We start from the raw sequence: 22,282 nt of genomic DNA, 5'->3' as shown, positions 1-22,282 counted from the left end.
AGACTTTCACCCATCATCAGACTTATTCCCGACATCAGACCTCTGCAAGATCTCTCGAAGAAAGAGGAGAAGGCTCCTACTCAATGAGACGGGCCGTAGACCTGCACAGGGCATACCACCCGAACAGGACTAGGAGAATGCCTCATCGTGAGGAAGAGAATAAGAAGGGAGAGAGAAATCTCCTTCTTGCGGAGAGGGCCCCTCGGGCTTAATTTAGATTATACACCCAAATATTCCATGGGCTCAATTCAAGTAAAGTTAGGCCAGATGAAGATAACTTAGTGGAATGAGACAGATGGAGATAGCAAACTCACCCAAGTCATGTCGAACTCAATAAGATCATTGTGAACTTGCCAAGACTTAGATTGGGCCTTACTAACTTATGTTTAGAAGCCTCTAGTCAATACTCATTCAATCATTTGGCCACCGTGTGACGACTTCATCTGGTAACCTGACAACTTCAACTAATAAGTTTGCAACTTCATCCATCATAACAAGAAACACCATTCAAGTTGATGCTTCAACCAACCCATAGCATACATTCATGTGTGATTTTAGCCCTAGAATACTAAATATTTTCTTGTAATATTGGCTACTTGCCATCCATAATCATATAATAAGAAGCTATTAAAAATTCGTATATATTTCTTATTTATCATATAGCGTTAAGACCTTTAAATATGTGTCGTTCATGTGGGACAGCCTTCTTATTATTTTCTACATCTTTCTAGCACAAAAATTTACCCAAAACAATAATGAAGTAATGGTCAAAAACTGTCCCGAACGAAGCCTTTTAAATATGGTATTTTTCACTGTTTTTCCTCTAATATATGTTCTTTATAATTATGAATTCAACAAAATAAATGTATATTTAGTAAATTAAATTAAAATTCAAAATTAACTGATCTCAAAATATCATTAAAATTTCAGCAAGTTTTTTCCAAAAAAATTTACCCCTTCTTTCGCTGTTGAGGCTTGAGGTTGGGCTTTGCCGCAGGCAGAAAGGCCTGTTTTAGATTTGTTTGGGCTGGATCTTCTATGTTGCTAGCCCAATTTACGAACAGTAACAAAAATTGAGCCCGACATTTTTAGTTCCAACTCTCCAACCACCTCAAAGTCTAAAGAAAAATTATATGGACAAATGGTTTGGTAATCTATCTGAACAGATTTGAACCGATAATTTAGGAGTTCAACTCCAGATTTTATATGGTTATACTTCTAAATTATTTCATTTTATGTTATAGTTTTATTAACTTTTATTTAAAAATTATATATATAATTATATCATTTACATATTTAATTTAACATTTAAATATTACTATTTAAATATATAACACTCAAAAATTAAATAGAATAAAAAATATTGACTCCCATTATAATCCTGCCACCAAGTTTTCGATCTCATCACCTCTTTTCTATGAGATCTCATCATTCTTCACATCATGCTGGTCACAACTAGTCTCATTACCCTTCACAAACTAATCCCACCATATTTCGTTACAATAATTCTACACTAATTTAGCTCGAACTTCACTACAAGAAAATAGGTCAATAGCGACCAAAAAATGGGTCATATGCTTCTTAGATATGTTGGGGGTCCAAAGGGCCAGCGCCTCTTGAAGGGGTTCGACCTGACCGATCAGGTTGTGGGGTCAAGGGCAGTGCCTCTGTAGAGGTTTTCAGGGGCATTATAAGTAACTGTTGGTCTTGCCTTGAATTTAGCTCAACCTTTCACTACAATAAAATAGGTCAATAGCGACCAAGAAAATGGGTTGTACACTTCGCAGATATGTCGGGGGTCCAAGAGGACAGTGCCCCCTAGCGGGGTTCGACCTTACCGCTCAGGTTGAGGAGTCCAAAGCCAGTCCCCCTACAGAGGTTTCCAGTGGCAGCATCCTCAGAACAAATTTTGGTTGTAAGGATATTTTTGGAATTCAAATTAATAAATAATAAAATAATGAATTCTTTTTACTATTTCTCTTTTATTGGTTCATCGTTCCCTAAAAATAACACCTCTACAAAATATGTTTAATTACTTTAGGGGTAATTGGATTAAAGACCATACTATTTTAAAAACTTTAGGGGTGTAATGACTAAAACCCTTAACTTAAAGAAAAAAAAAATGAGGCAGACAAATTTTTTGAAGAATCAAATAATAAAGAATTTTGTTATTGCCCTAACTATTTGAATAATAGAAAATTTTATATATTTAATATTATAAATGCCATGTAATGCAAATCCCCTAACTTTTATTTGCACCAAGCAGGAAACACTGTTGTAATATAACATTACAAGAAGCAATAACTTCTTATTGAGAATCCTTTTAAGCTATTTGATTGCTTCAAGTTAATAAAAAAGTCTTGAAAAAGCAAAGGAATATTTGATAATCATTTTTTTATTTTTTTTTAAATAAGTTAATATAAAAATAAAATGTTTGGCAGATTTTATTTTTTATTTTTAAAAATTACTTATATTAAAACTATTATAAAAATTAATTGATTTTTTACTTTTTTTAAATACTGAAATATGTTTTTGTTGCTCTATAGTTCAATACGGCATTAATATTTCGCCTTAATAAATATTTTCATCATTTTAAAAATAACCAAGATAATAATAGTAATAATAATAATAAAATGATTGCAATTTTATAAATCAATAATTATTTAAATCTATAAATTATACTAAAAAAATCTTTAAAATAAAATTTATTTGAAAACAAAAACATATAATTTTCATTTTCAAGCAAGAAAATGTGCTCATTGATGAAAATCAAACAAAATTCTAATCAAATTTTAAATTTAGTCAAACCTAATCCAAATCTGGACTAACCGTTGACCAAATCTGCACGTTGAGTCCTTAATTATTATTAAATTTTGTTAAGTACATGCAGTTGCTACAGGTGATAAGTTAGGTTGGTTAGCTTAACAGAGCATTTAAAATATCATTAAGATTTAATCTGTCGTTAATAAATCATTAATCAGATCCTGTATCTTAAATCTTTTATGTTCACAGTTCAACTGCTCTAACGTCCATAAACTTGCAATAATTTCATGGGAAGTTTTTAATTGGTGATTTAATTTCAGATAAATAATGTTCCATTAGATGCTCAATTCTCCCCTTTTTATTATTTTTTTTTTTGTGTAGCTCACATATTTTTTTAAGGTAAGATAGAATAATATAATAATAATAATAATAATATATATTTTTTAAATATCAAAGGGGGATATTTTGTTGTAGCATTTTGAAATATATTTATAAATAGGAATATTGCTATAAAAAAAACAGCTTGAGGATTGTTAATGGAATACTATTTTTTTAATGTTGATAAATTTCTTCATATTGGCTCAACTCCCTAGAAGAAGATATTATTATGTGTGGAGTCCGGACCGGTGAACTGTTTGATTTTTGTAAATGTACCTAGCAAAAGTGATGTAAAAACACAGTCATTGTTCACCACTGCGTTTTTATTATGCTTTTGCTTAGACACAACTTCGGTCCGGACTCTGAACTTAATAATCTCTCCTAGAAGAGACTAATCATTGTCTTGGTGACGATTTTTTCATCAAGAGTCTCATGAAAGAATGAAATAATATTCGATATAACTTGAACACGAGAAGTAGATGGACTTCTTTCTTTTGATAAGAAAAGCATCCTAAGCAAATAATATTGAAGAACTCAAAATTATTTTAATTTGTATTATGGTTTTCATCTTCAAAGTCATTTTGTAGAAGAATTAATAATTAAAGTTTTTTATCCAATCAATCTTTAGCATAATGATGCATTGATAAAGATTTTTATAATATATCATAAATAAATTTCAAAGTTTTTTTTTTGTAAAATATGATAAATATTAGATATATTATTTTTTAAAAAATATAAATATAAATTATTTTATAATTTATCATTCATCATTAAAATAAAATTAATTAACACATCGTCCTATCATAGCAGAGTGCTATTGTTCTGATCGAATTCAAACAATCTTAATTCTCATTTATGAAGAGAACATCCTATTGATTGCATGAAATTTTTTTTTGTAAAATATGATAAATATTAGATATATTATTTTTTAAAAAATATAAATATAAATTATTTTATAATTTATCATTCATCATTAAAATAAAATTAATTAACACATCGTCCTATCATAGCAGAGTGCTATTGTTCTGATCGAATTCAAACAATCTTAATTCTCATTTATGAAGAGAACATCCTATTGATTGCATGAAAATAACTTATCTTTCTGCGAATTGAACTGTTTGGATTCGATCAGAAATTGACTCTATTCTTTGTTTGAGAACCATTAATGAGAGAAAATTGAACAAAATTTGTGTTACAGTCATATGCCCACGAACCACCGATAGATTCCGGCGAGCCCGCTCTCCTCCACCCAGTCCACGCCCTCCAAATCCCAGCTCCGGCCATCGCCGGCGGTGACTGATTCGATGGAACCCGAGTCAAATCGGTGGTGGCTGCTTAACCTTCCAGAGAATGTCAGTGAATTGAACGATGATGAAGCCGAGGAAGCCACCCGATCCAAGTACTCCCTCAGCCACCCACGTCCGCCACCACCTTCTATCTCCTCTGGCATCCCACGCTGTGCTGTCACTTCTTGTCCACCCTCGCCATTCTCCTCCTTCTGCGTTCTACTCAAGCGGCCCACCGCGGCCTCTACTTCCTCGTCCACGAGGTGTTCGAGCGAAGACTCCAAAGAGTAAGAAAGTTCGATTTCGGTCTGAAAGCTGCTCGATCCGCAGGCTTCCTCTGCCGGAGCGGCGGGTGATCTGCAGAGAGGGCATGATGGCGTGGATTGAAGCCACAAATCGATGCATTTGAGATGGAAAGCGTGGCGGCAAGAGGGGAGGAGGCGGAGATCGTCGCGGGGGTAGAAAGGGGAAAGGCAGACGGCGCAATCGGGGGATTTGGGGAGAACAGCGGCGGCGGCGGAAGAGAGGGAGACGGGTGGGAAGGAGGAGACGAGATGGTCTTTAGCCGATGGCGGCGGCGTCACGGAGGCGGAGGAGGTGTGTTCTGTGTGTGAAGAAGGAGGGCAGTGGAGGGAAGGAGGCGGAAGAGAGGAGCATCGGCGGCGGGAGATGAGGTGGCGGAGGAGGTGGAAGGAGACTGAGGCGAGAACGGAGAAGGCTATGATCAGTACGATTATGAGGAGTATCGAACTGGCGGAGGAGGCGGAAGAGGAGGAGGAGGAGGAGGGTGAGGAAGAGTAAAGCGGCGGAGGAGAAGGTTGGGGAGAGGGAAGCGCCAGCATCGTCTTCGATTTTTTGTTTTAGTTTTCTTTATTTCTTCAAGCCCGGACTTTATAGCGGCGATATTTTTTTATATATTTGGATGTTTAAAATTTTTTAAATTTTAATATAATTCTAGTTCTCATCATATTTTTTAATTGGGATTTTTACATACATACCACTTTATAACATGTGTATTATATATTTATTACCTAATTCTTAAATATTACACTCCTACCACCTATCCTCTATTTTCACAACAGAATTACCACTCCGTTAACAGCAACCTCACTATCCCGATGCAGATTGGTTCGATACGATCGATTTGATTGATCGACGGATTCTCTTGAAGATTTCACGTACTGATTGATTGAGCTAGATTTATCGATTCGCCTACCGCTGCATCGACTGACTTTATTGACTATTGGATTTCCGTTGCATAGATTCATTGACCATTGACTGATATTGATTTGATTGACTGACATGCATATTGATAGCATCGCCGTGCTTTGATTTCAGTTATAGGTATTAGGTGACCTGCTGGGCTTTGTAAAGCTCATTATATGTGGTTGATATTTTCAGGTCAGGGCAAGGGAGCAGAAGATAGGAATTGATCCAGATCTTCAGGTTTTTGTCTTTTGATTGATTTTGATTCTTTTGTACTCAGGATAGATTTCAGAACTGGTGATTGTAGTGTAGTTCATGAGTATTATACATGACTTTTGAGATATGAATCGACTTGTATATTGATGCTTTAAATTTTATAGATGTTTGATAGACTGTCTAATCGAAAGTTTTAGATAACTCTGGTAAATTGTTTGGGAATTGATTGACATTCTTTCCAAGTTAGATCTTGGGGCATCACACCTTATTTGCTCTTCCACCATAGCTGCTCCTCCATGCGATTTCTTCTACCGTAGCTGCTCTTCCATCCGTATTTACTCAGGTGAGTTTTCTCTGGTTTTTTATTCCCGCCTGTACAGATGCTCTGCTTTACCAGATTAGCTATTTTATTCAAGTGAGATTTAAGGCCAGCAAACTTGTGCTGCCAATAAACCCTTTCCAATGGAAGCACCCGCAGCTTGTCATTAGTTCCATTAGTTATCTCACTATGCAGTACCTGCAGATTGCTGAAACTTCCCAGGTTCGCAGTTTCGGCAAAGGCACCTGCACTTTATTTTCACGTTTTGGCAAAGACACCTGCAACTTGTTTTGAATTTTCGACAAAGACACCTGCAGCTTCTCATTGGCTGTTTCAACATTTTTTGCACTTCCTGGAGCAAATTTTACCGAAGTTGGATAAGCAAACAATTTTGAAATTCGACAACTCGCGGGGAGGAAGATGAAAGGGTTGCAGGACACGAAGATGTGAAGAGAGGAGGTTTTACACTGGCTAAGGTTTTACACTGGCTAGGGCTTTCATAACGAAATTGGATGGAATGAGCGAAGCATTCGACGGAGTGGTATTTTTGTTATGAGAATATTTAGGTGGTATTAATGTAATATTTAAGAATTAAGTGTTAAATATGTAATACACATGTTATAAAGTGGTATGTATGTAAAAATCCCTTTTTAATTTGACATAAGAAATCATAAAAAAATTTTTGATTGATTTTATTTCCATTTATATCTATAAGTAATTGCTTAAGAACCCTTGTAATAAATACTAAAAAATAGATCGAGGGGGACAAATTACCTAAATAATCATATAATAACGTCCCTTCATATAAAAGGTATTTTAATTCCTGCCGCGACCAATAAGGAGTTCCGCCCCTATGATGAGTATAATATTTTAGTATTAAATAATTAAATCAATATTTTTCTTTATTACCCAATATTGATAATAACATGACAATAATATTAAATTATGCAAATACAGCTCGATAGAGCTATATAAAAGATTAGTGGGATATTAGGACCTCCAATATCTGTTTCTCTTGCACACTTATTCTTATATTTTCTCCTGCAACTCTTGTCGGCAAGATTGTTGTGTTCTTGCTCGTTCTTTTCCCTGGCTTTTCTATGGCTTCTGAGAACCTACCTTGAGTTCCCAAGTACCTAGCTCTGCTAACTTCTCTCTCAACTATGTTCCTTGTCATGATAAGAAGATCATCTTCTCTTATGATGAAATAGATGAGGGTTCAAAAGCTTGGAACCTTGGTCTTGTCGGCTAACCTTATGTTAGTCCATAATAGTTAGCTAGTTACCTGCCACAAGGTACTTGAAGGATGGCTAACTAAGAGAACTAACTAGAATGCTCACTTAAAGTATTCGTCATATAAATTTGAACTTGTCCTCCTTCGATAATAGTGGCCATATTGACTTCTTCATAATAGTTAACTCCCAATACATGAATCAACATGTCTTCTTAATCATCGAAACTTCTTATAGCAAATTGAGGTTGAAAAATCTCGTAAAATATAAATGTGCATTAAAGTAAATTCTATTCATCTTCGAGACAAATCCATTGTGCCTATCCTCCAATAAAACCATCACCTATTATGAAATAATTAACTCAACTCTTTCATCATTTTTGTATCAATAAATGCAAATATATGTAATATTGCAAGCTCAAAATTTTCACCAACTCTTACATAACGATGATATGATTAACTCTTGAATAAGCCATCCAATTCTTATCCATAATCACAAGCAAACCTAAAAAAAAATTTACTTTTTAATATTAACATCCAAATTAGGGTAATTAATTGTAAGATTTACAAATATAGCAAGTCATTAGCATAAATTCAATGTACTGCCTACCATACCTAACAACAACATACAAAAAGAAAAAGTGGATAGATTCTTTGAAATCATTATTCATTACATTTAATTATGACAAAAAAGATAATTTGATTTGTTTTCGATCAAGTAATTAATACCAATAATTGAAGAGAAGAAAAAAAAATTCTTTCTATCCTTATGAAGCACAATACATCATAATTCATGCCTTTGATTAAATATCAATTTAGTAAATGATCTTAAAAAAAAGATTATAATATTCTATTCAAAATTTAGTCAAAATAATCTCAAGATTATTGAATTTGTTATTAGAAGAATATAATATAAACCAGACTGATGATGAGTCATATGATTAACTCTTATGAAAATTTAAATATTTTCAAATAAAATTTTGATCAAAATATTTTAAATATTTTTTAATTTATTTTTCCTAAAAATCACTTATCTTCCTGGAATAAAGGCCCAAGCCTTCATCAAAGGAAATCTTCTAAAAAAAAATTATTTGTTAGAGCACCCACCATGTTGCTTAATAAATGAAGCCAAAAAAAAGTCCAAAGAGGTTGAAACAAAAACATATAATTACAAACAAGTAGGTTGGAGGGAGAGAGAAAAGAAACTTACAATTACAACAAACCTAATCCAAATCTACATGACTACATAGGAAAATAAGTCAACAAAAAAGAAATTAATAATATTTTCATCATTTTTAAAATTCTATTTTTCAATTTCATCATTCAAATTTGCTTTAATCATTATTAATTCTCCTTTTAATAAATTCGAATTAATTTTGAGGTAAATGTGAGATTATTTATTGCATAGTTATAAAAGTTTATTGAAATGGACACTAATTTTTAATTTCTTAATTTTTTTAGTACAATATGATGTTAAATTAAAAAAAAATGTTTTAATACATATATATTATTTCCAAAAAAAAATTTACTTGATATGAATAACTTTTATTCAAAATGTAATTATAATTATTTTGAATTATAGTATATTTATTATCTTAATTATTATGATTATAAAACAAATTAATCTTACTACTTGATAAAAATGGCTTATAATTCGAAAATGATGTTTTGAGTATGAATAAAAACTTAATCATAATTTTATGAGCAAGATTTTAATAATCATCAAATAATTAGAGAATAATAATAGGCTCATTAATGGTTAAATACTTTCACTCTCCTTTTCTGCAGCACCATGACCTAATACTAGGAGTTTTTTTTTTTTTTGATATTGATGAAATATCAATGATAAAAAACTTTAAGCACATTTTATTAAAAAATTTAAGGCTAATAAAACTTTTTTAAATTAAAAAAAAATGCTCAATTTTTTACTATCTAGATTTTGATAACATGCTCTATTTTACTTATCTTGAAAGAAAAATTATTAGTTATTTTAGTCATTTTATATATTAGGTATGCATTTCCTTTTTATTAAAATGCAAATAAAATTTTTTGTCCCTATTTGACATTTTTAAGGATGTTTAAAATTGATTAGTTTAAAACTATTATTTTTTAAGCTTAGTTTGACCTCGGCTTGTCAGCTAACTAAATGAATCTTATCAAGCTTATCAACAAACATCAATATTGAATAAGCTATATAGTTAACTGAATAGACCTTATCGAGCTCTTTAATGAACATACTATTAAGTTTTAACTGAAAGACTGCTAAACAAGCAATTATTTGAACGAAAACAAATAAGTAGCTTGTGTTCATGAACAAAAGCAATCAATTACAAAAAAGAATCATATATATATATATATATATATTTAAATGAGTAAATTATCAATATTTAATATGCCTTATTCACATAATTTGAAAGATATTATTGTTAATCATAAATAAATCAAACATCAAATTATTCAAGCTAGTTCATCTATCAATCAAGTATCTATTAAAGTGTTCTTGATTCAAAATTCATGTGAATCATAGCCCTTCGATCTTCATCGAATCATGCATTTATGTATATGTACTATTTATTACAAAAATTTTAGATAAAGTTAAATAAGTAGAATGAGTTCTGTGGATGTTGGAATTCTATCAGCATTGGTTACACTTTTGCACCATACACGCAAGCAATCAAGCAAGCAAAGTAGCAAAATAATTGAAGAAGAACCATTATAATTTAATAAATCTAATATATGAATATAAAAAATTAGAAACCAGTACAAAAATCAGAGTGGCGCAGCGGAAGCGTGGTGGGCCCATAACCCACAGGTCCCAGGATCGAAACCTGGCTCTGATACGAGAAAGCTTCCCGTGTTCTCCCTCGCTTTTTGGTTTGCTTTGCCCTTTGCCTACGCGCAACAACTATAAAAAAAGTTGAAGCGTGCTATAATAAACTGCCTCTTTGCATTGGCGTGCTATGAAAATTTAAATATTTTATATAAAAGGTATCATTAAAACTGACTAAATTTTTATTTTTAAAGGGACATCTGGTAGTATAATGTTTAATGTGTGACAGTCATTCTATATTTTTGTGGCACTGCTAAAATTATTATTATATGGTGAAATTTATGAGGATATTATTAGTAGAATTTAAGTTAGATGGTTGAATTAGAGGACTGCTTTGTCTCACATAAAAGTTAAAATTCTATAAGATGATGATGAAACATATAATGCTTTATTATACAGAATGTTGCACGTTAAAAGAGAAGCGTTAAATTAAGTGTTGCATATAAGAAAATGCTCAAATGAAGGTGTGACTTTACTTTTAAAGACAAAATATGAAATAAATATCTCATCTTAAATGATTTGATCACATAAAACGTCGGACTTCCAATGATCTGATAGATAGACTTAAAAACACTAGGTTATAAAGTAATATAAATGATTTTTTTATTCTTAACTCTAATAAGGATATAGTGGAGAAAAATAATTTATGTAATCAACTATATAAGTGCAGGGCCTCTTTTGTAGGAGCAATTATTACGTCCGATGACGTATCCGAATATATACCGAGCAATACCGAGTTTTAGGTGACGTGGCGCATGATTATTGATCTCTGAACGCATTTGGTGACCGGACGTAATAATTGCTCCTTTTGTAGGGATGTTGGAATAACTAAGAACACTTCTAACAAATAACGAAAGAAAAAAAAAACTGCTGATTTTGAACTCTTCGTAGTTATTTGAAAGACAGAAATGTAGTATGACATTTTCTGCTTCTGCCATAAAAACCAGAGCTATTGCAGTTTATTTATATATTGCAGAAGATAGTAAAGCTTAATTGGAGCAGAAATATCATCAGATAAACTCTCTACAAGAAAATAAAACAATAATTTGCATCTCTCAGACCCACCTTCCTTCAAGCATTAAACCGGTCTGCTCTCAAGTAGTTCTCAGCAAAACAGAGATCGATTATAAAACTGTAAAACTGAAAAGCTGAAGCATTCAGAATGCTCAGAGTTAATAGCCGTTATTTCAGCAGTTCATTTTGGCTTGCAAAATTAACCAGGAAATAAACTTGCTAATGCTACACAAACACAGAGCAAATCTGTAACCAATAACAGAAAATAAACATTTCAATTTTAACAACAAATTATTCCAAGTACTTCGAAGGAGAAAGAAAGTCTTCTATCAGCCAGTAAGTGCAGCATTAAGTGCACTGTGTACTTCCACCCCCACCTGCGCTTCTGCCTTCTCCAGGTCAGTGACAGCAGAGTTAAGCTTCTGAGTGAAATCAGCAAGTCCTTTTTGAACCAGGCTCGGGTCAATTCTATCAAGAGAAACAGCCTCCACAGCAACGATATCTGCATAAGAGTTTGCATGGATAAATGCAAAGCCGCTGCTAACAAAATACTTGGTGACTTCGTTTCCTTCGTGCACTGATAGAACGCCAGGCTTAAGTTCTGCTATGGTTGCCACATGACCAGGCAAGACACCCATTTGACCGGTTGTTGCAGGTATAATCGCCATATCAACCTTGATAATTAACAGGAGGGGTGAACAAATGAAAATGAACATATTAACGTAGTCAGTCTATGGTCATGAAAAACTTCTTTCAGAGAGTTAATTCAACAAAGAAAAAGATAAAGAGAAGACAAAAACAAAAGTAGGGTTTGTATGGCGCTTGAACAGCCCTAAAAAAGAAAAGCATAGTTCATGCATTTCAAACTTTAACTGAAGTAAATCATGATTGAAACTCTGTTTTCTTGTACATTTTTCTTTTGCACAAGCTTGCATCCCTTGTTTCCTTTCATTCTTGTTTTAAGCTTCATTAAAGTAAAAATAAAAAAGGCACGTCCAAATATTCTTATTAAAAATATTATATAGGCTTATGAAGCAGAGAGCATGCATACACAATTTTAGGCTTCGTTTGAGATGACTTTCTTACTACTTCTTAAAACGGCTTTTTAATACAAAATTTTTAATTTTTGTACTAAAAAAACTGCTTCAAAAAACAGCAAGAAAACCGTCTCAAACAAAGCCTTAATTTTGCACAATATTCTTTCAGATGAGAGCTCATCATTGATTGCCAAGCACATTCAGGGTTAAGCTCCAATGCTTTAAAGTTTACATGAAGGTTAAACCCTAAGCCTGATTCTAGAGGATTGACAGAAAAGATCAACCAACAATACTATTTTAGGAGAGATGCTACAAGGAAGATTTTCAAATTCTTAGTTCAAGATGATAATTTTCAACTCCCCAAATTTAAAAGACCAACAGAAGTTGATAAGACTAATAAGCCAAACTATTGCACTTATCATTATTCATAAATTTAAAGATAAGATCGTGACCCTTTGTTCTGCAAAGTTACTTTTGGGTAAGAATTTTAAAAACTCAGTTAATACTACAGCTGAATTAGGTATTAAGTTGGAAGGGGGGTGGCTTCCTCAAATGGCCCTAAAAGTATCTTTTGGATGAAACCTCCGGCTAATTTCCTTAAGCTTAACATGGATGCGGTTAATGTTAATTCTAGGTTGGGTTGTGGTGGGATTATCAGAGATGCAAACGGTAAAGGCATTTTGGACTTTGCTGGTCCTTTTAATTTTTGTACTAAAAAAAAATGCTTCAAGATGCAGCAAGAAAACCGTCCCAAACAAAGCCTTAATTTTGCATAATATTCTTTCAGATGAGAGCACATCATTGATTGCCAAGCACATTCAGGGTTAAGCTCCAATGCTTTAAAGTTTACATGAAGGTTATACAAGTTTTCATAACAAGAATGAATACAGTAATTTAGTTGAGGCCGGTTTAACAAGCCTAGCCCACGGATAACAGCAGAAATCTAACTCTGCTCTACAGTTTGATTTGATGCTTTGATTCTCGTGCATATTTGCTCATGTGACGGAAACACATGCATGGACGCATCGCTCGTTTAACAGGAAAAAGCTTATTTGTAATCACGCACCCCAGAACACCATTAAGTAAACATAGTGATGCTTTTCATACGTGTTATATATAGTTCAGCAAGAAAAAATGTTCATACAAATCAGTATTATCATCATGATCAATAAAATTCATCTGATTATTTGGGTTGAATTTATGAATTCACAATCTCCAATATTTCATGTTCAATATTGCCAGAGTTTTTGAACCTATTTTGCATAAATATTATAGCACAAACTATTAAAATCTTTAGTCTACCTTTTTTTCTTCCTAATCCTACAACATTACTTCTATCAACCCGTCTCCTTGCCGCACCATCTACCCTTCGTTGGATTTGCCCAAAACACTTGAGTTCATTTTCTCCAATGGCATTAGATGTTGCCCTCATCATCTTCATTTTCTGGTCGTATTTTCCCATATAAAAGCCCTTATATTGAGTCAATTAGATATAATAAAAAGTTGTTTCCTCTCAACATAGTATTAGGGTAGGAAACCCTTGTCCCCTCTCCTAATTATGACCGAACCTCGCTCATGTGCCCTATTATGTTGTTGGACAATTGTTGCCATCTTTGTGATCCACACAAGCAACATATGTACTTGCAGCCATCGATCAACCCTCATCCTACTAGCTTATGCGCGTGCCTGAGAGGAGCATTTCGCTCGGTTCCGCTCCAAACGCACGCAAGAGGAACTCTCCTACTCAATCTCTTCTCATTTTTTTGATGCACGAGAGACTCCCGTCTCCGCTTATTCTTGCCGCAGGCATGAAACAAAGGGCACGAGCGATTTGGACTGCTTGGCTCTTGTTAGATCTCCAATGACAATAAAGGCCGATGGAAAGACCAGTATTCCTCAGAATTCCGGCAATGAAGGCTGGTGGTGTGAATATGACTTTGATACCATATTAAATTCAGAGAACTGGAGAGGAAAAAAGCTTCATTTATTATACAAAACTATCCCTATTTGTAGATCTATACAAGATGTCTTAATAAAGAAATAAATAACTATAGAATCATGCATAATTGCCTTAATATAATCATTCCTAAATCAGCCACCCGAATATTGAAGGATATTAGCGTGATCCAAATGAGCCTCCCATGAATCCCCATGCTAGCCGTGAGATCAAGGGTCAAGGGATGGCTGAGATTTAACAACATGAGCCAGGTAAGCCACCCACAAATCTCCATGCTGGCCGTGAGATCAAGGGCAAAGGGCCGACTAGGACTTCAACAAAAATATCTCTATTTGTAGATCTATACAAGATGTCTTAATAAAGAAATAAATAACTATAAAATCATGCATAATTGCCTTAATATAATCCTTCCTAAATCAGCCACCCGAATATTGACGGATATCGGCGTGATCCAGGTGAGCCTCCCATGGATCCCCATGCTAGCCGTGAGATCAAGGGCCAAGAGATGGCTGAGATTTAACAGTATGATCCAGGTAAGTCACCCACGGATCTCCATGCTGGCCGTAGGATCAAGGGCAAAGGGCCGACTGGGAATTTAACAAAAATACATCCTTGAAATGAAGTTCGCATATAACAAGAAAGATGTTTCTCACACTCAAAGAACATATGCTATTGAGCTTCTTGAAGAAGTTGATCTTCATGGGAGCAAGCTTACTGACTCCTTCATAGATAAAATGCAATCATTTAAGAATGATGAAAGCTTTGAAGATGCTTCACACATTAGCATCTAGTTGGCAAAACTTATTCATCAAATCATAACTCGACTTGGAATATCATTTGTGTTGGTCAATATACAAAAAAAAAAAATGTTGAGATATTGTCCTAAGAATTTTAAGACACAAAAAAATCTTCAAGAAAAAATCTAATCTATCATAAAAATAATCATGTGAGGATTGAAGCTTATGCTAATGCTAAATATGTTCGATTTACTGAGGATCAATAGTCTACTTAACAGATCTTTTTAGTGGAAAACCAATGTCCTAAAGAAACATATTGTCGTAGCTAGGTATATTGTTGAAGCTAAATATAGGGTCATGATTCAACCTGCTTGTGAAATGAATGGATTTTAACTTTAGTTAAGAATTTGGCTTAACTTCAACACAACTAATGATCTTCAACTATGGCAATGAGACAATTTATGTAAGATAAACTATGGGTTCACTATAATAATGGATGAAGAGGGATAAGTGTAGATTTTCAAAAGGAAATTAAATTGAAACTTAAATAACCAGGGAAGAGTAAATCTAAAATTAATAATTTAAAAAATTGTAGAAATATAATGAAAAACTTAAAAACAATAGTTAGATTCAATAAAGTATCCACAAAATTAAACCAAACAGACCACAATAAAAAAAGAGTGTAATTTGCAAATAGAGACCTTAATATTAATTAAATTTCAATGTAACTCAGGCTAATTAAATTTAAATTTATTTATTTAAGGATCTTATTCACGCTTTCTCAGACATATATCTTGTTGTTCACCCTTTACGTTCAATTATCACAACTCTCTCTTCCACAGATCGGTCATGTTCCACTTAAGATACTCATAACCTTTTGGTAAACAAACCTTTGATTACTTGTTTGTGATCACTACTACTCCCAAACTTAAGTTGGCATCTTCTATGTCACAATGAGTTTGCGGAGGAGTATTATCTCTAATTTATCACATGTGTTAACTATTTGTGACAGGGAAATGCATTATTTATTAATACTATCATTGAATTTCCTCATTATTAAAGATATTCATTTTCATTATTTTTTATATTACCAACATATAAGCACATATATGATTATACCCAAAAAAAAAAATTCAGAAAAGGCATAGACCTTTATAATCCTCTCTCCACAATGAGTTTGCGGAGTATTATCATCTCTAATTTATCACATGTGTTAACTATTTGTGATAGGAAAATGCATTATTTATTAATACTATCATTGAATTTCCTCATTATTAAAGATATTCATTTGCATTAATTTTTATATTACCAACATATAAGCACATATATGATTATACCTAAAAAAAAAAGATAATTCAGAAAAAGCGTAGACCTTTATAATTCTCTCTCTATTCTAACAAAAGATAGAATGAAGACTTAATGATGAAGAACAAGAATGACTATAATCATTCAAATTTGGAAATATGCCCTTTTAGAGAAAGTCTCGTAATTTGGAAATTTTATTGTTATCATAATCACCATCAAATTCATTATTATCCAAAGATGAAAAGAAGCAAGTTTCCATCACCATCCACCAAATGTAAAAAGAAATAATTTTATTATTTTCATCCAAAAAAAGAAGAAAAAGTTTTCGTTATTTATCATCTTCATCAAATATAAAGCAATAAAAAAGTTTTCTAACATCGTGAAGGCATTAACATGGAACCAGTACCTTATCTACTTGGCTTGGATGAAGATGAAGCAAGAACTCATGCAAAATTCAGCCATAGCACTCATATTCTTCCTTTATAGCATCATATGTAAGGAAGCTTTTGATGCTTAACTGTCAAGCATCTCTTCAATTAAGCAATGCAGCTATCAATTATACAATTAAATCATGAATATTTCAACCTATCCTTTTGAAATTATGTAGTAATAAGTATTAAAACGCTTAGAAATAAATAATGAGTTGTATTATAAAATCATGTTTAGTTGATTCAATGTATTAATGTTGTTTTATGACAACATAAAATGAAGTTTGATAGCTTCCTCATTTATAGAGACTTCGATGAGTCTTCCATCTTAACAAACTTTGTGTTTCCTTTATGTTACTATTCTTCTTTGAATGATACGATCCCTTCACTCGCCATTAGGTATGGTCCACTCTTCTACGTCATGTGGAATCATAGCTAACAATTAGTGCTTGCAATGTATGGTTTGGCAATCTTTATTTTTTGTTGAAATACTTTGGTAAGATTTTCAACCTTGTATAATTATATTTTTGCTCTAAGTTTTTTTTCACCAAATTCCTCATGATTTTCGCTCCTCACAAAATTCAAAATTTTCATTATCATCAAAAGGAGCTAAAGACTTGATGACCATCTTGTGTTGAATCCTTGGTGGAATCTTAAACCTTTTTGGAATACTGATTGAAAAATGAGTTTTTCTTTCTGGAGATATTTTAGAGTTGCCGCTGGCCCTTCACAACCCTTCAATCTTTTTAGAAGTTTAACACTTGATGGCTAACTAGTTTGAATTCTTGCTGCGATCTCAACTCTTAAAATATTGCATGGGATTATTGACTCGATTTCTTGTGTAGAGTTCAAGAGTAATTATCTTAATTACATTAATATTTGTTTCATTTTCTTATTTTCACTATTGTATGTTACTTTGCATTTCCAATAATGAAATCCTTAATTTTATACTTTGTTTTCACTTTAATTTTCCCTTTCTACTGTCGTTTAAGCAATCATATTTTCAACCTACCACAAATATTTTTAGCTCTTCAAAGGAGAGTTCTTGAAGAGTGGTAGAAATGAAGAAGCACAAGAATTGAAACTTGCCATTTCATGGAATGTCAACTAATTTAGAAATTTTATTTTTATCACCAACAACATGCTGAAATTGTATGACATCATCATTATTGTCCAAAAATAGAAAGAATTGCCATCCTCCAAACATGGGAAGAAATGTTCTAATCTTTGTCATCAAGAAAAGAGAAAATATTTCATTATGTATTTGTCTTCTTCATCAAATATGGAGCAATCAAGAAAGATCTCTATATTCATGAAGGCATTAATATGGAACCACTCTCTAACCTTATTGGCATGGACGAAAGTGAAGTAAAAGCATATGAAAATTTTAACCTCCAATCTCGCCTTTCCTTTATGACATCATAAGAAAGGAAGGAAGCTTTTGAAGCTTTTCGATCAAATATCTCTCCAATTAAGAAAGACAACAATCAATTATACAATCAAATCATGAAGACATTAGGCCCTCCTTTTCCCTCTATGAAATTATGTAAAAATGTGTATTTGAATACTTATAAATAAGTAATAAATTGTGTCAAAAAATTGAGTTGGGTTGATTCAATATTGCTTGGTGGCTATGTAAGTTGAAACTTGATAGTTTCCTCCTTAATGAAGACCTTTGTGAGTCTACCATCCAAATAATATTTGACTATTTGTATCTCCTTTATGTTATAGTTCTCCTTTGAATAGTAATATCCCTTCCATTAACATTATTCATGTTGTCATAGACATGTTTCTACTCCTCTACATCACTTAATATTCATTACTTAAACCAAAACCTATTAATATATTCATTACTTAAACCAAAACCTATTAGTGTAGCATTTTTGGATCATTTTCCGTCATCTACAAAAAGAAACTAGACATTTTTATTATTATTAATTTTCAGGTGAAATCACATCTTTTTATGGTACTTAACCTTTAGTCAGTTACACCGGTTCACTTGGAACCGGTCTAGAACCAAGTATTTCCTATCATAGCACTCATACATTATCATCATGAGGCTAGCGGGAAAGTATAATATAAGAGGGTAAGTCATTTATTTAACCTAAACATTAATAAAAAAATATTTTAAGTAAATCATTGGAATAAATCTCTGTTCAAGATAATCTAAAGTTAAGCACTGTCAATTTTCTATTATTCAAAAGTTTCATTAAATATAATTATTCTAAATAAATAATCAACAATTAAAATATTAACATTATATATGATGAAGTTATAATTAAAAAGTTTTGATACAAAATATAAAGCATATGTTTTATAACACTGACTGATAAGTCAAAAAATTCATCATTTTCATCTTAAGATCATAACAAGTATGATAAGCTTAAATTAAACCTAAGTTGATACCTTGAAATTTATAATTTGTAATTCACAAAAAATAATAATATTTAAAAACACTACCACAACTAAAAAAGATAGAATTACTATCGTGTTGATCCCAAGGCATATAAGCATTTTATAACACTTTACATTATTGGGGCATAATGTCAGCATACTGTAGTCAAATGTTTTAAATGCTGAAATTTATCAAAATAATATTTCTTGAATAAAATTTTTATTTTTAAATTTTGATAAATAAAAATAAAGTGAAGCTATGCACCAAAACCTTCACAATGAGAGTGAAATCATATAAGCATTTTGTAACACTTACTTTACATTATTGGGGCATAATGTCAGCATACTGTAGTCTAAAAATTTATTTTGCAAATTTCAAATGTTTTAAATGTTGAATTTTATCAAAATAGTATTTCTTGAATAAAATTTTATTTTTAAATTTTGATAAATAAAAATAAAGTGAAGCTATGCACCAAAACCTTCACAATGAGAGTGAAATATCTAGGACTTTGTCAAGAATATACAGATTCAAAGAATACTATTTTAACAGCTAACACTAGCTAATTACAATAATAAGATAGTCATGCATGCATAAAAATGGCATATCGATACAACTAGAACAAGTTACTGATGCGTAAAATTTCTAATTCCCACAATTTGTTAAACTCTGGATAACGCTACAATGTCATAGATGCGGTTGAAAATCAAGGAAAATGGCTTGTAACCTCACTCCTTCAGTCATTAAAAAAAACACCAATTATTAACAACCTCTCAACTTTTAAATTTTACCATCTTATCATAGGGAATTTATTTCTTTTGTTGTTTTTTTAAACTCTTGAGATATACATCCATAACTACTAGCCTATGTTATACTATAAAAAATTCTACTCAAATCTCCTTATCTTAAGAAAAAAACTTTTTTTCCAAATAAATTACTTTTGATAGTAACTAAGTGTTCTCATTTCTTAAAGTATGAAGTATAGCTTATCCCATTAAATTTCTATCTATTATTCTACACCTACCATGAATCCTCTCAAAATTCATCCTGCTAGAACCGGTGTGTCCATTTAAGTCGTTCCAAATAGTTTTTTCCCTCTTTCTCTTAAAATTTATAATACTTCAAATGATTCTTCCTAAATTGATTTTTCAAACTATATACCTAACTAATTTGAGGAACATAAGCACTAATCATATTTAAAATTCAATCACTGAAGACACTAATCAACAATCAATCCTATTAACCTAGTAGATCCTAGGTTAAATCATTTAATTTTTAGTTAAAATTAGAGCTATTATCACTAAGATTCAAACATACAGAGCAATGCAATGGTGTTGGATCTTCGTGTTGACCTAAATGAAGTAGCATGTACATGAGACCTTGGGAATCAAACTTTATCAAGTATAAAGGTGGACTTAAGTTAGAGATTCTAACAACCCTTATTCATATAATTAACACTTTCATTTTTCTAACTAAGAAAGCAACTTGTGCGTAAAAGAAATTCGATGGAATTAATAGTCACCTTTGATTTCATTTGTTCAAAAATATAGGCTCTATGATCATAATAATAAACCAAACTCATTGTAGAAAAAAAAGTAAGCTATTCTTTTATAGAACATACAAAAATATTTCCCAATATTTATGTATAAACCCAGAAATTGGCTATACGGATAGGCAACTTACACAGATTTTAAAAATAGTGAAATTTGAATGGTTAACACTGTTGTTGCAATATCAAAGCAGCAATTGGGAATGAACGAAACAAGCTCATGAAAGGAATGCATCCAATCATGTAAGAGACTCAGTAATGTTTCGGCCATTTGACCCGGAAGCAACCTTCGCAGATACATCTCACATATTTTTTTATGAACACATTTAATGCATATTTGGCACATCAAATTAGGAGATGCATGTGCTTACTCTATCTTCTTTCTGAAATATAGAAGCTTTCTTGATAGTACGTACTATCATTACATTATGTTGGACTTTGCAAGGTCAATATAGGCATGGAAGAGCACTATCCTCATGTTTAGCAAAATACTTCAGCTAAATATAACTTATTCAATCAAACGATGTGATTTAAGCAAGCATCCATATCCACATACCAAGCTTTCACATCAGGAAACTAGCCAATGCTTATGCATCCAGAGCCCAAAACACAATCAATTACCAAAATAGTCTGAGGTACCATTAAAATCCCACAATCAAGAGCAAATGATACGTGTTTTAAAATCCAACATAAAGAATAATAAACTACCGTTCCCAATTATGAAAGCAAAACCCTAATTACCCAAATCAAAGTTTTATCAAAATCAAGCAGCAAAGAGCGGGGTAGGGTAAACCTCTTTGTTGGAGATCTCGGATTGATAAGGGAGGACAAAGTTGAGGGTGAGCTTGGAGGGGATTGACGAAGGAGTTGGAGGCCGCGGCTTCATAAATGCAAGCGGAGTCTTCGGGGGGTCGATGTTGGGAGCAGCCTTCTTCCATGCCTCAAGAAATGACGAATCTACCGCCGGCGCCTCCGTAACTTCGGTGGAGAAGGCCTGAGAAGCAGGTCGGCTTCCGGCGGTCACCCGTAAGCGGGCTCCGTCGGCGGCAGTTGCTCGCATCAGCAAGCGAGATCCTTGGCGATACATAGCTGCACCCTTCTTGTCTCCAATCAACTCTATCGGTCGTGATAAAATTGGGAAGAAAGCCAATTTAAGGGCTGCAGGTGTTCTATAGTAAGTGGGTGTCTTAAACTAGGTGCCTCGTTTGGGAAAAATTATTTTGTGTGGTTATGTGTCATATTATTTTTTGCTCGCTCCATATTGAATGATATGATACGTTTTGGTTGGTCTCCAGCTCATATGTGTTCGCACAAAAAAATTATCTCATTTGGGATAGTTTGACTATATTTTTTATGGTAATTTTTTAGAATAATTTTTTCATAAAAGTAGTGAAAAAAAAGTTATTAAAAGTGGTCCCAGATGAAAATTAGATTGTTTTAGATTTATTCTTTTAGACTCCACTCTAACAATAATTAGAGTGTTAATTTAGATTGGTAGATTGAATTTGAATTTGATTCAAAATTAACTCGATTTGAATAAGTTTGACTGTAACGCTAAATATTTATCCGGTTCAAAACATTCGACATCAACACAACGAATATGCCATTTGATCTATTTATCATATAAATCATAT

At 32.5% G+C, this 22,282-nt stretch overlaps 2 protein-coding genes and 1 non-coding gene across 3 annotated transcripts; 1 reads left to right on the top strand and 2 right to left on the bottom strand.

The window, feature by feature from the left end:
* Positions 1-4,200: 4,200 nt before the first annotated feature.
* On the bottom strand, positions 4,201-5,326 carry LOC110099544 (E3 ubiquitin-protein ligase ATL4-like). The gene has a single exon (XM_020826739.2). It carries the CDS (start codon positions 5,267-5,269, stop codon positions 4,340-4,342), a length of 930 nt encoding a protein of 309 aa, XP_020682398.1. The 5' UTR covers positions 5,270-5,326; the 3' UTR covers positions 4,201-4,339.
* Positions 5,327-10,167: 4,841 nt separating this feature from the next.
* TRNAM-CAU lies at positions 10,168-10,239 on the top strand. The gene has a single exon. It is a non-coding gene; the product is annotated as a tRNA-Met (tRNA).
* A 1,064-nt stretch (positions 10,240-11,303) lies between these two features.
* Positions 11,304-21,790, bottom strand: LOC110099533 (ATP synthase subunit delta', mitochondrial). The gene is made up of 2 exons (XM_020826723.2): positions 21,442-21,790; positions 11,304-11,917 (listed from the first exon to the last, which is right to left on the bottom strand). Exons 1-2 carry the CDS (start codon positions 21,733-21,735, stop codon positions 11,573-11,575), a joined length of 639 nt encoding a protein of 212 aa, XP_020682382.1. The 5' UTR covers positions 21,736-21,790; the 3' UTR covers positions 11,304-11,572.
* Positions 21,791-22,282: the final 492 nt, after the last annotated feature.

This window comes from Dendrobium catenatum, unplaced genomic scaffold (genome assembly GCF_001605985.2).
Source record: "Dendrobium catenatum unplaced genomic scaffold, ASM160598v2 original_scaffold_62511, whole genome shotgun sequence".
NCBI classification, from domain to species: domain Eukaryota; kingdom Viridiplantae; phylum Streptophyta; class Magnoliopsida; order Asparagales; family Orchidaceae; genus Dendrobium; species Dendrobium catenatum.
This window is presented reverse-complemented; position numbering and strand designations above follow the sequence as displayed.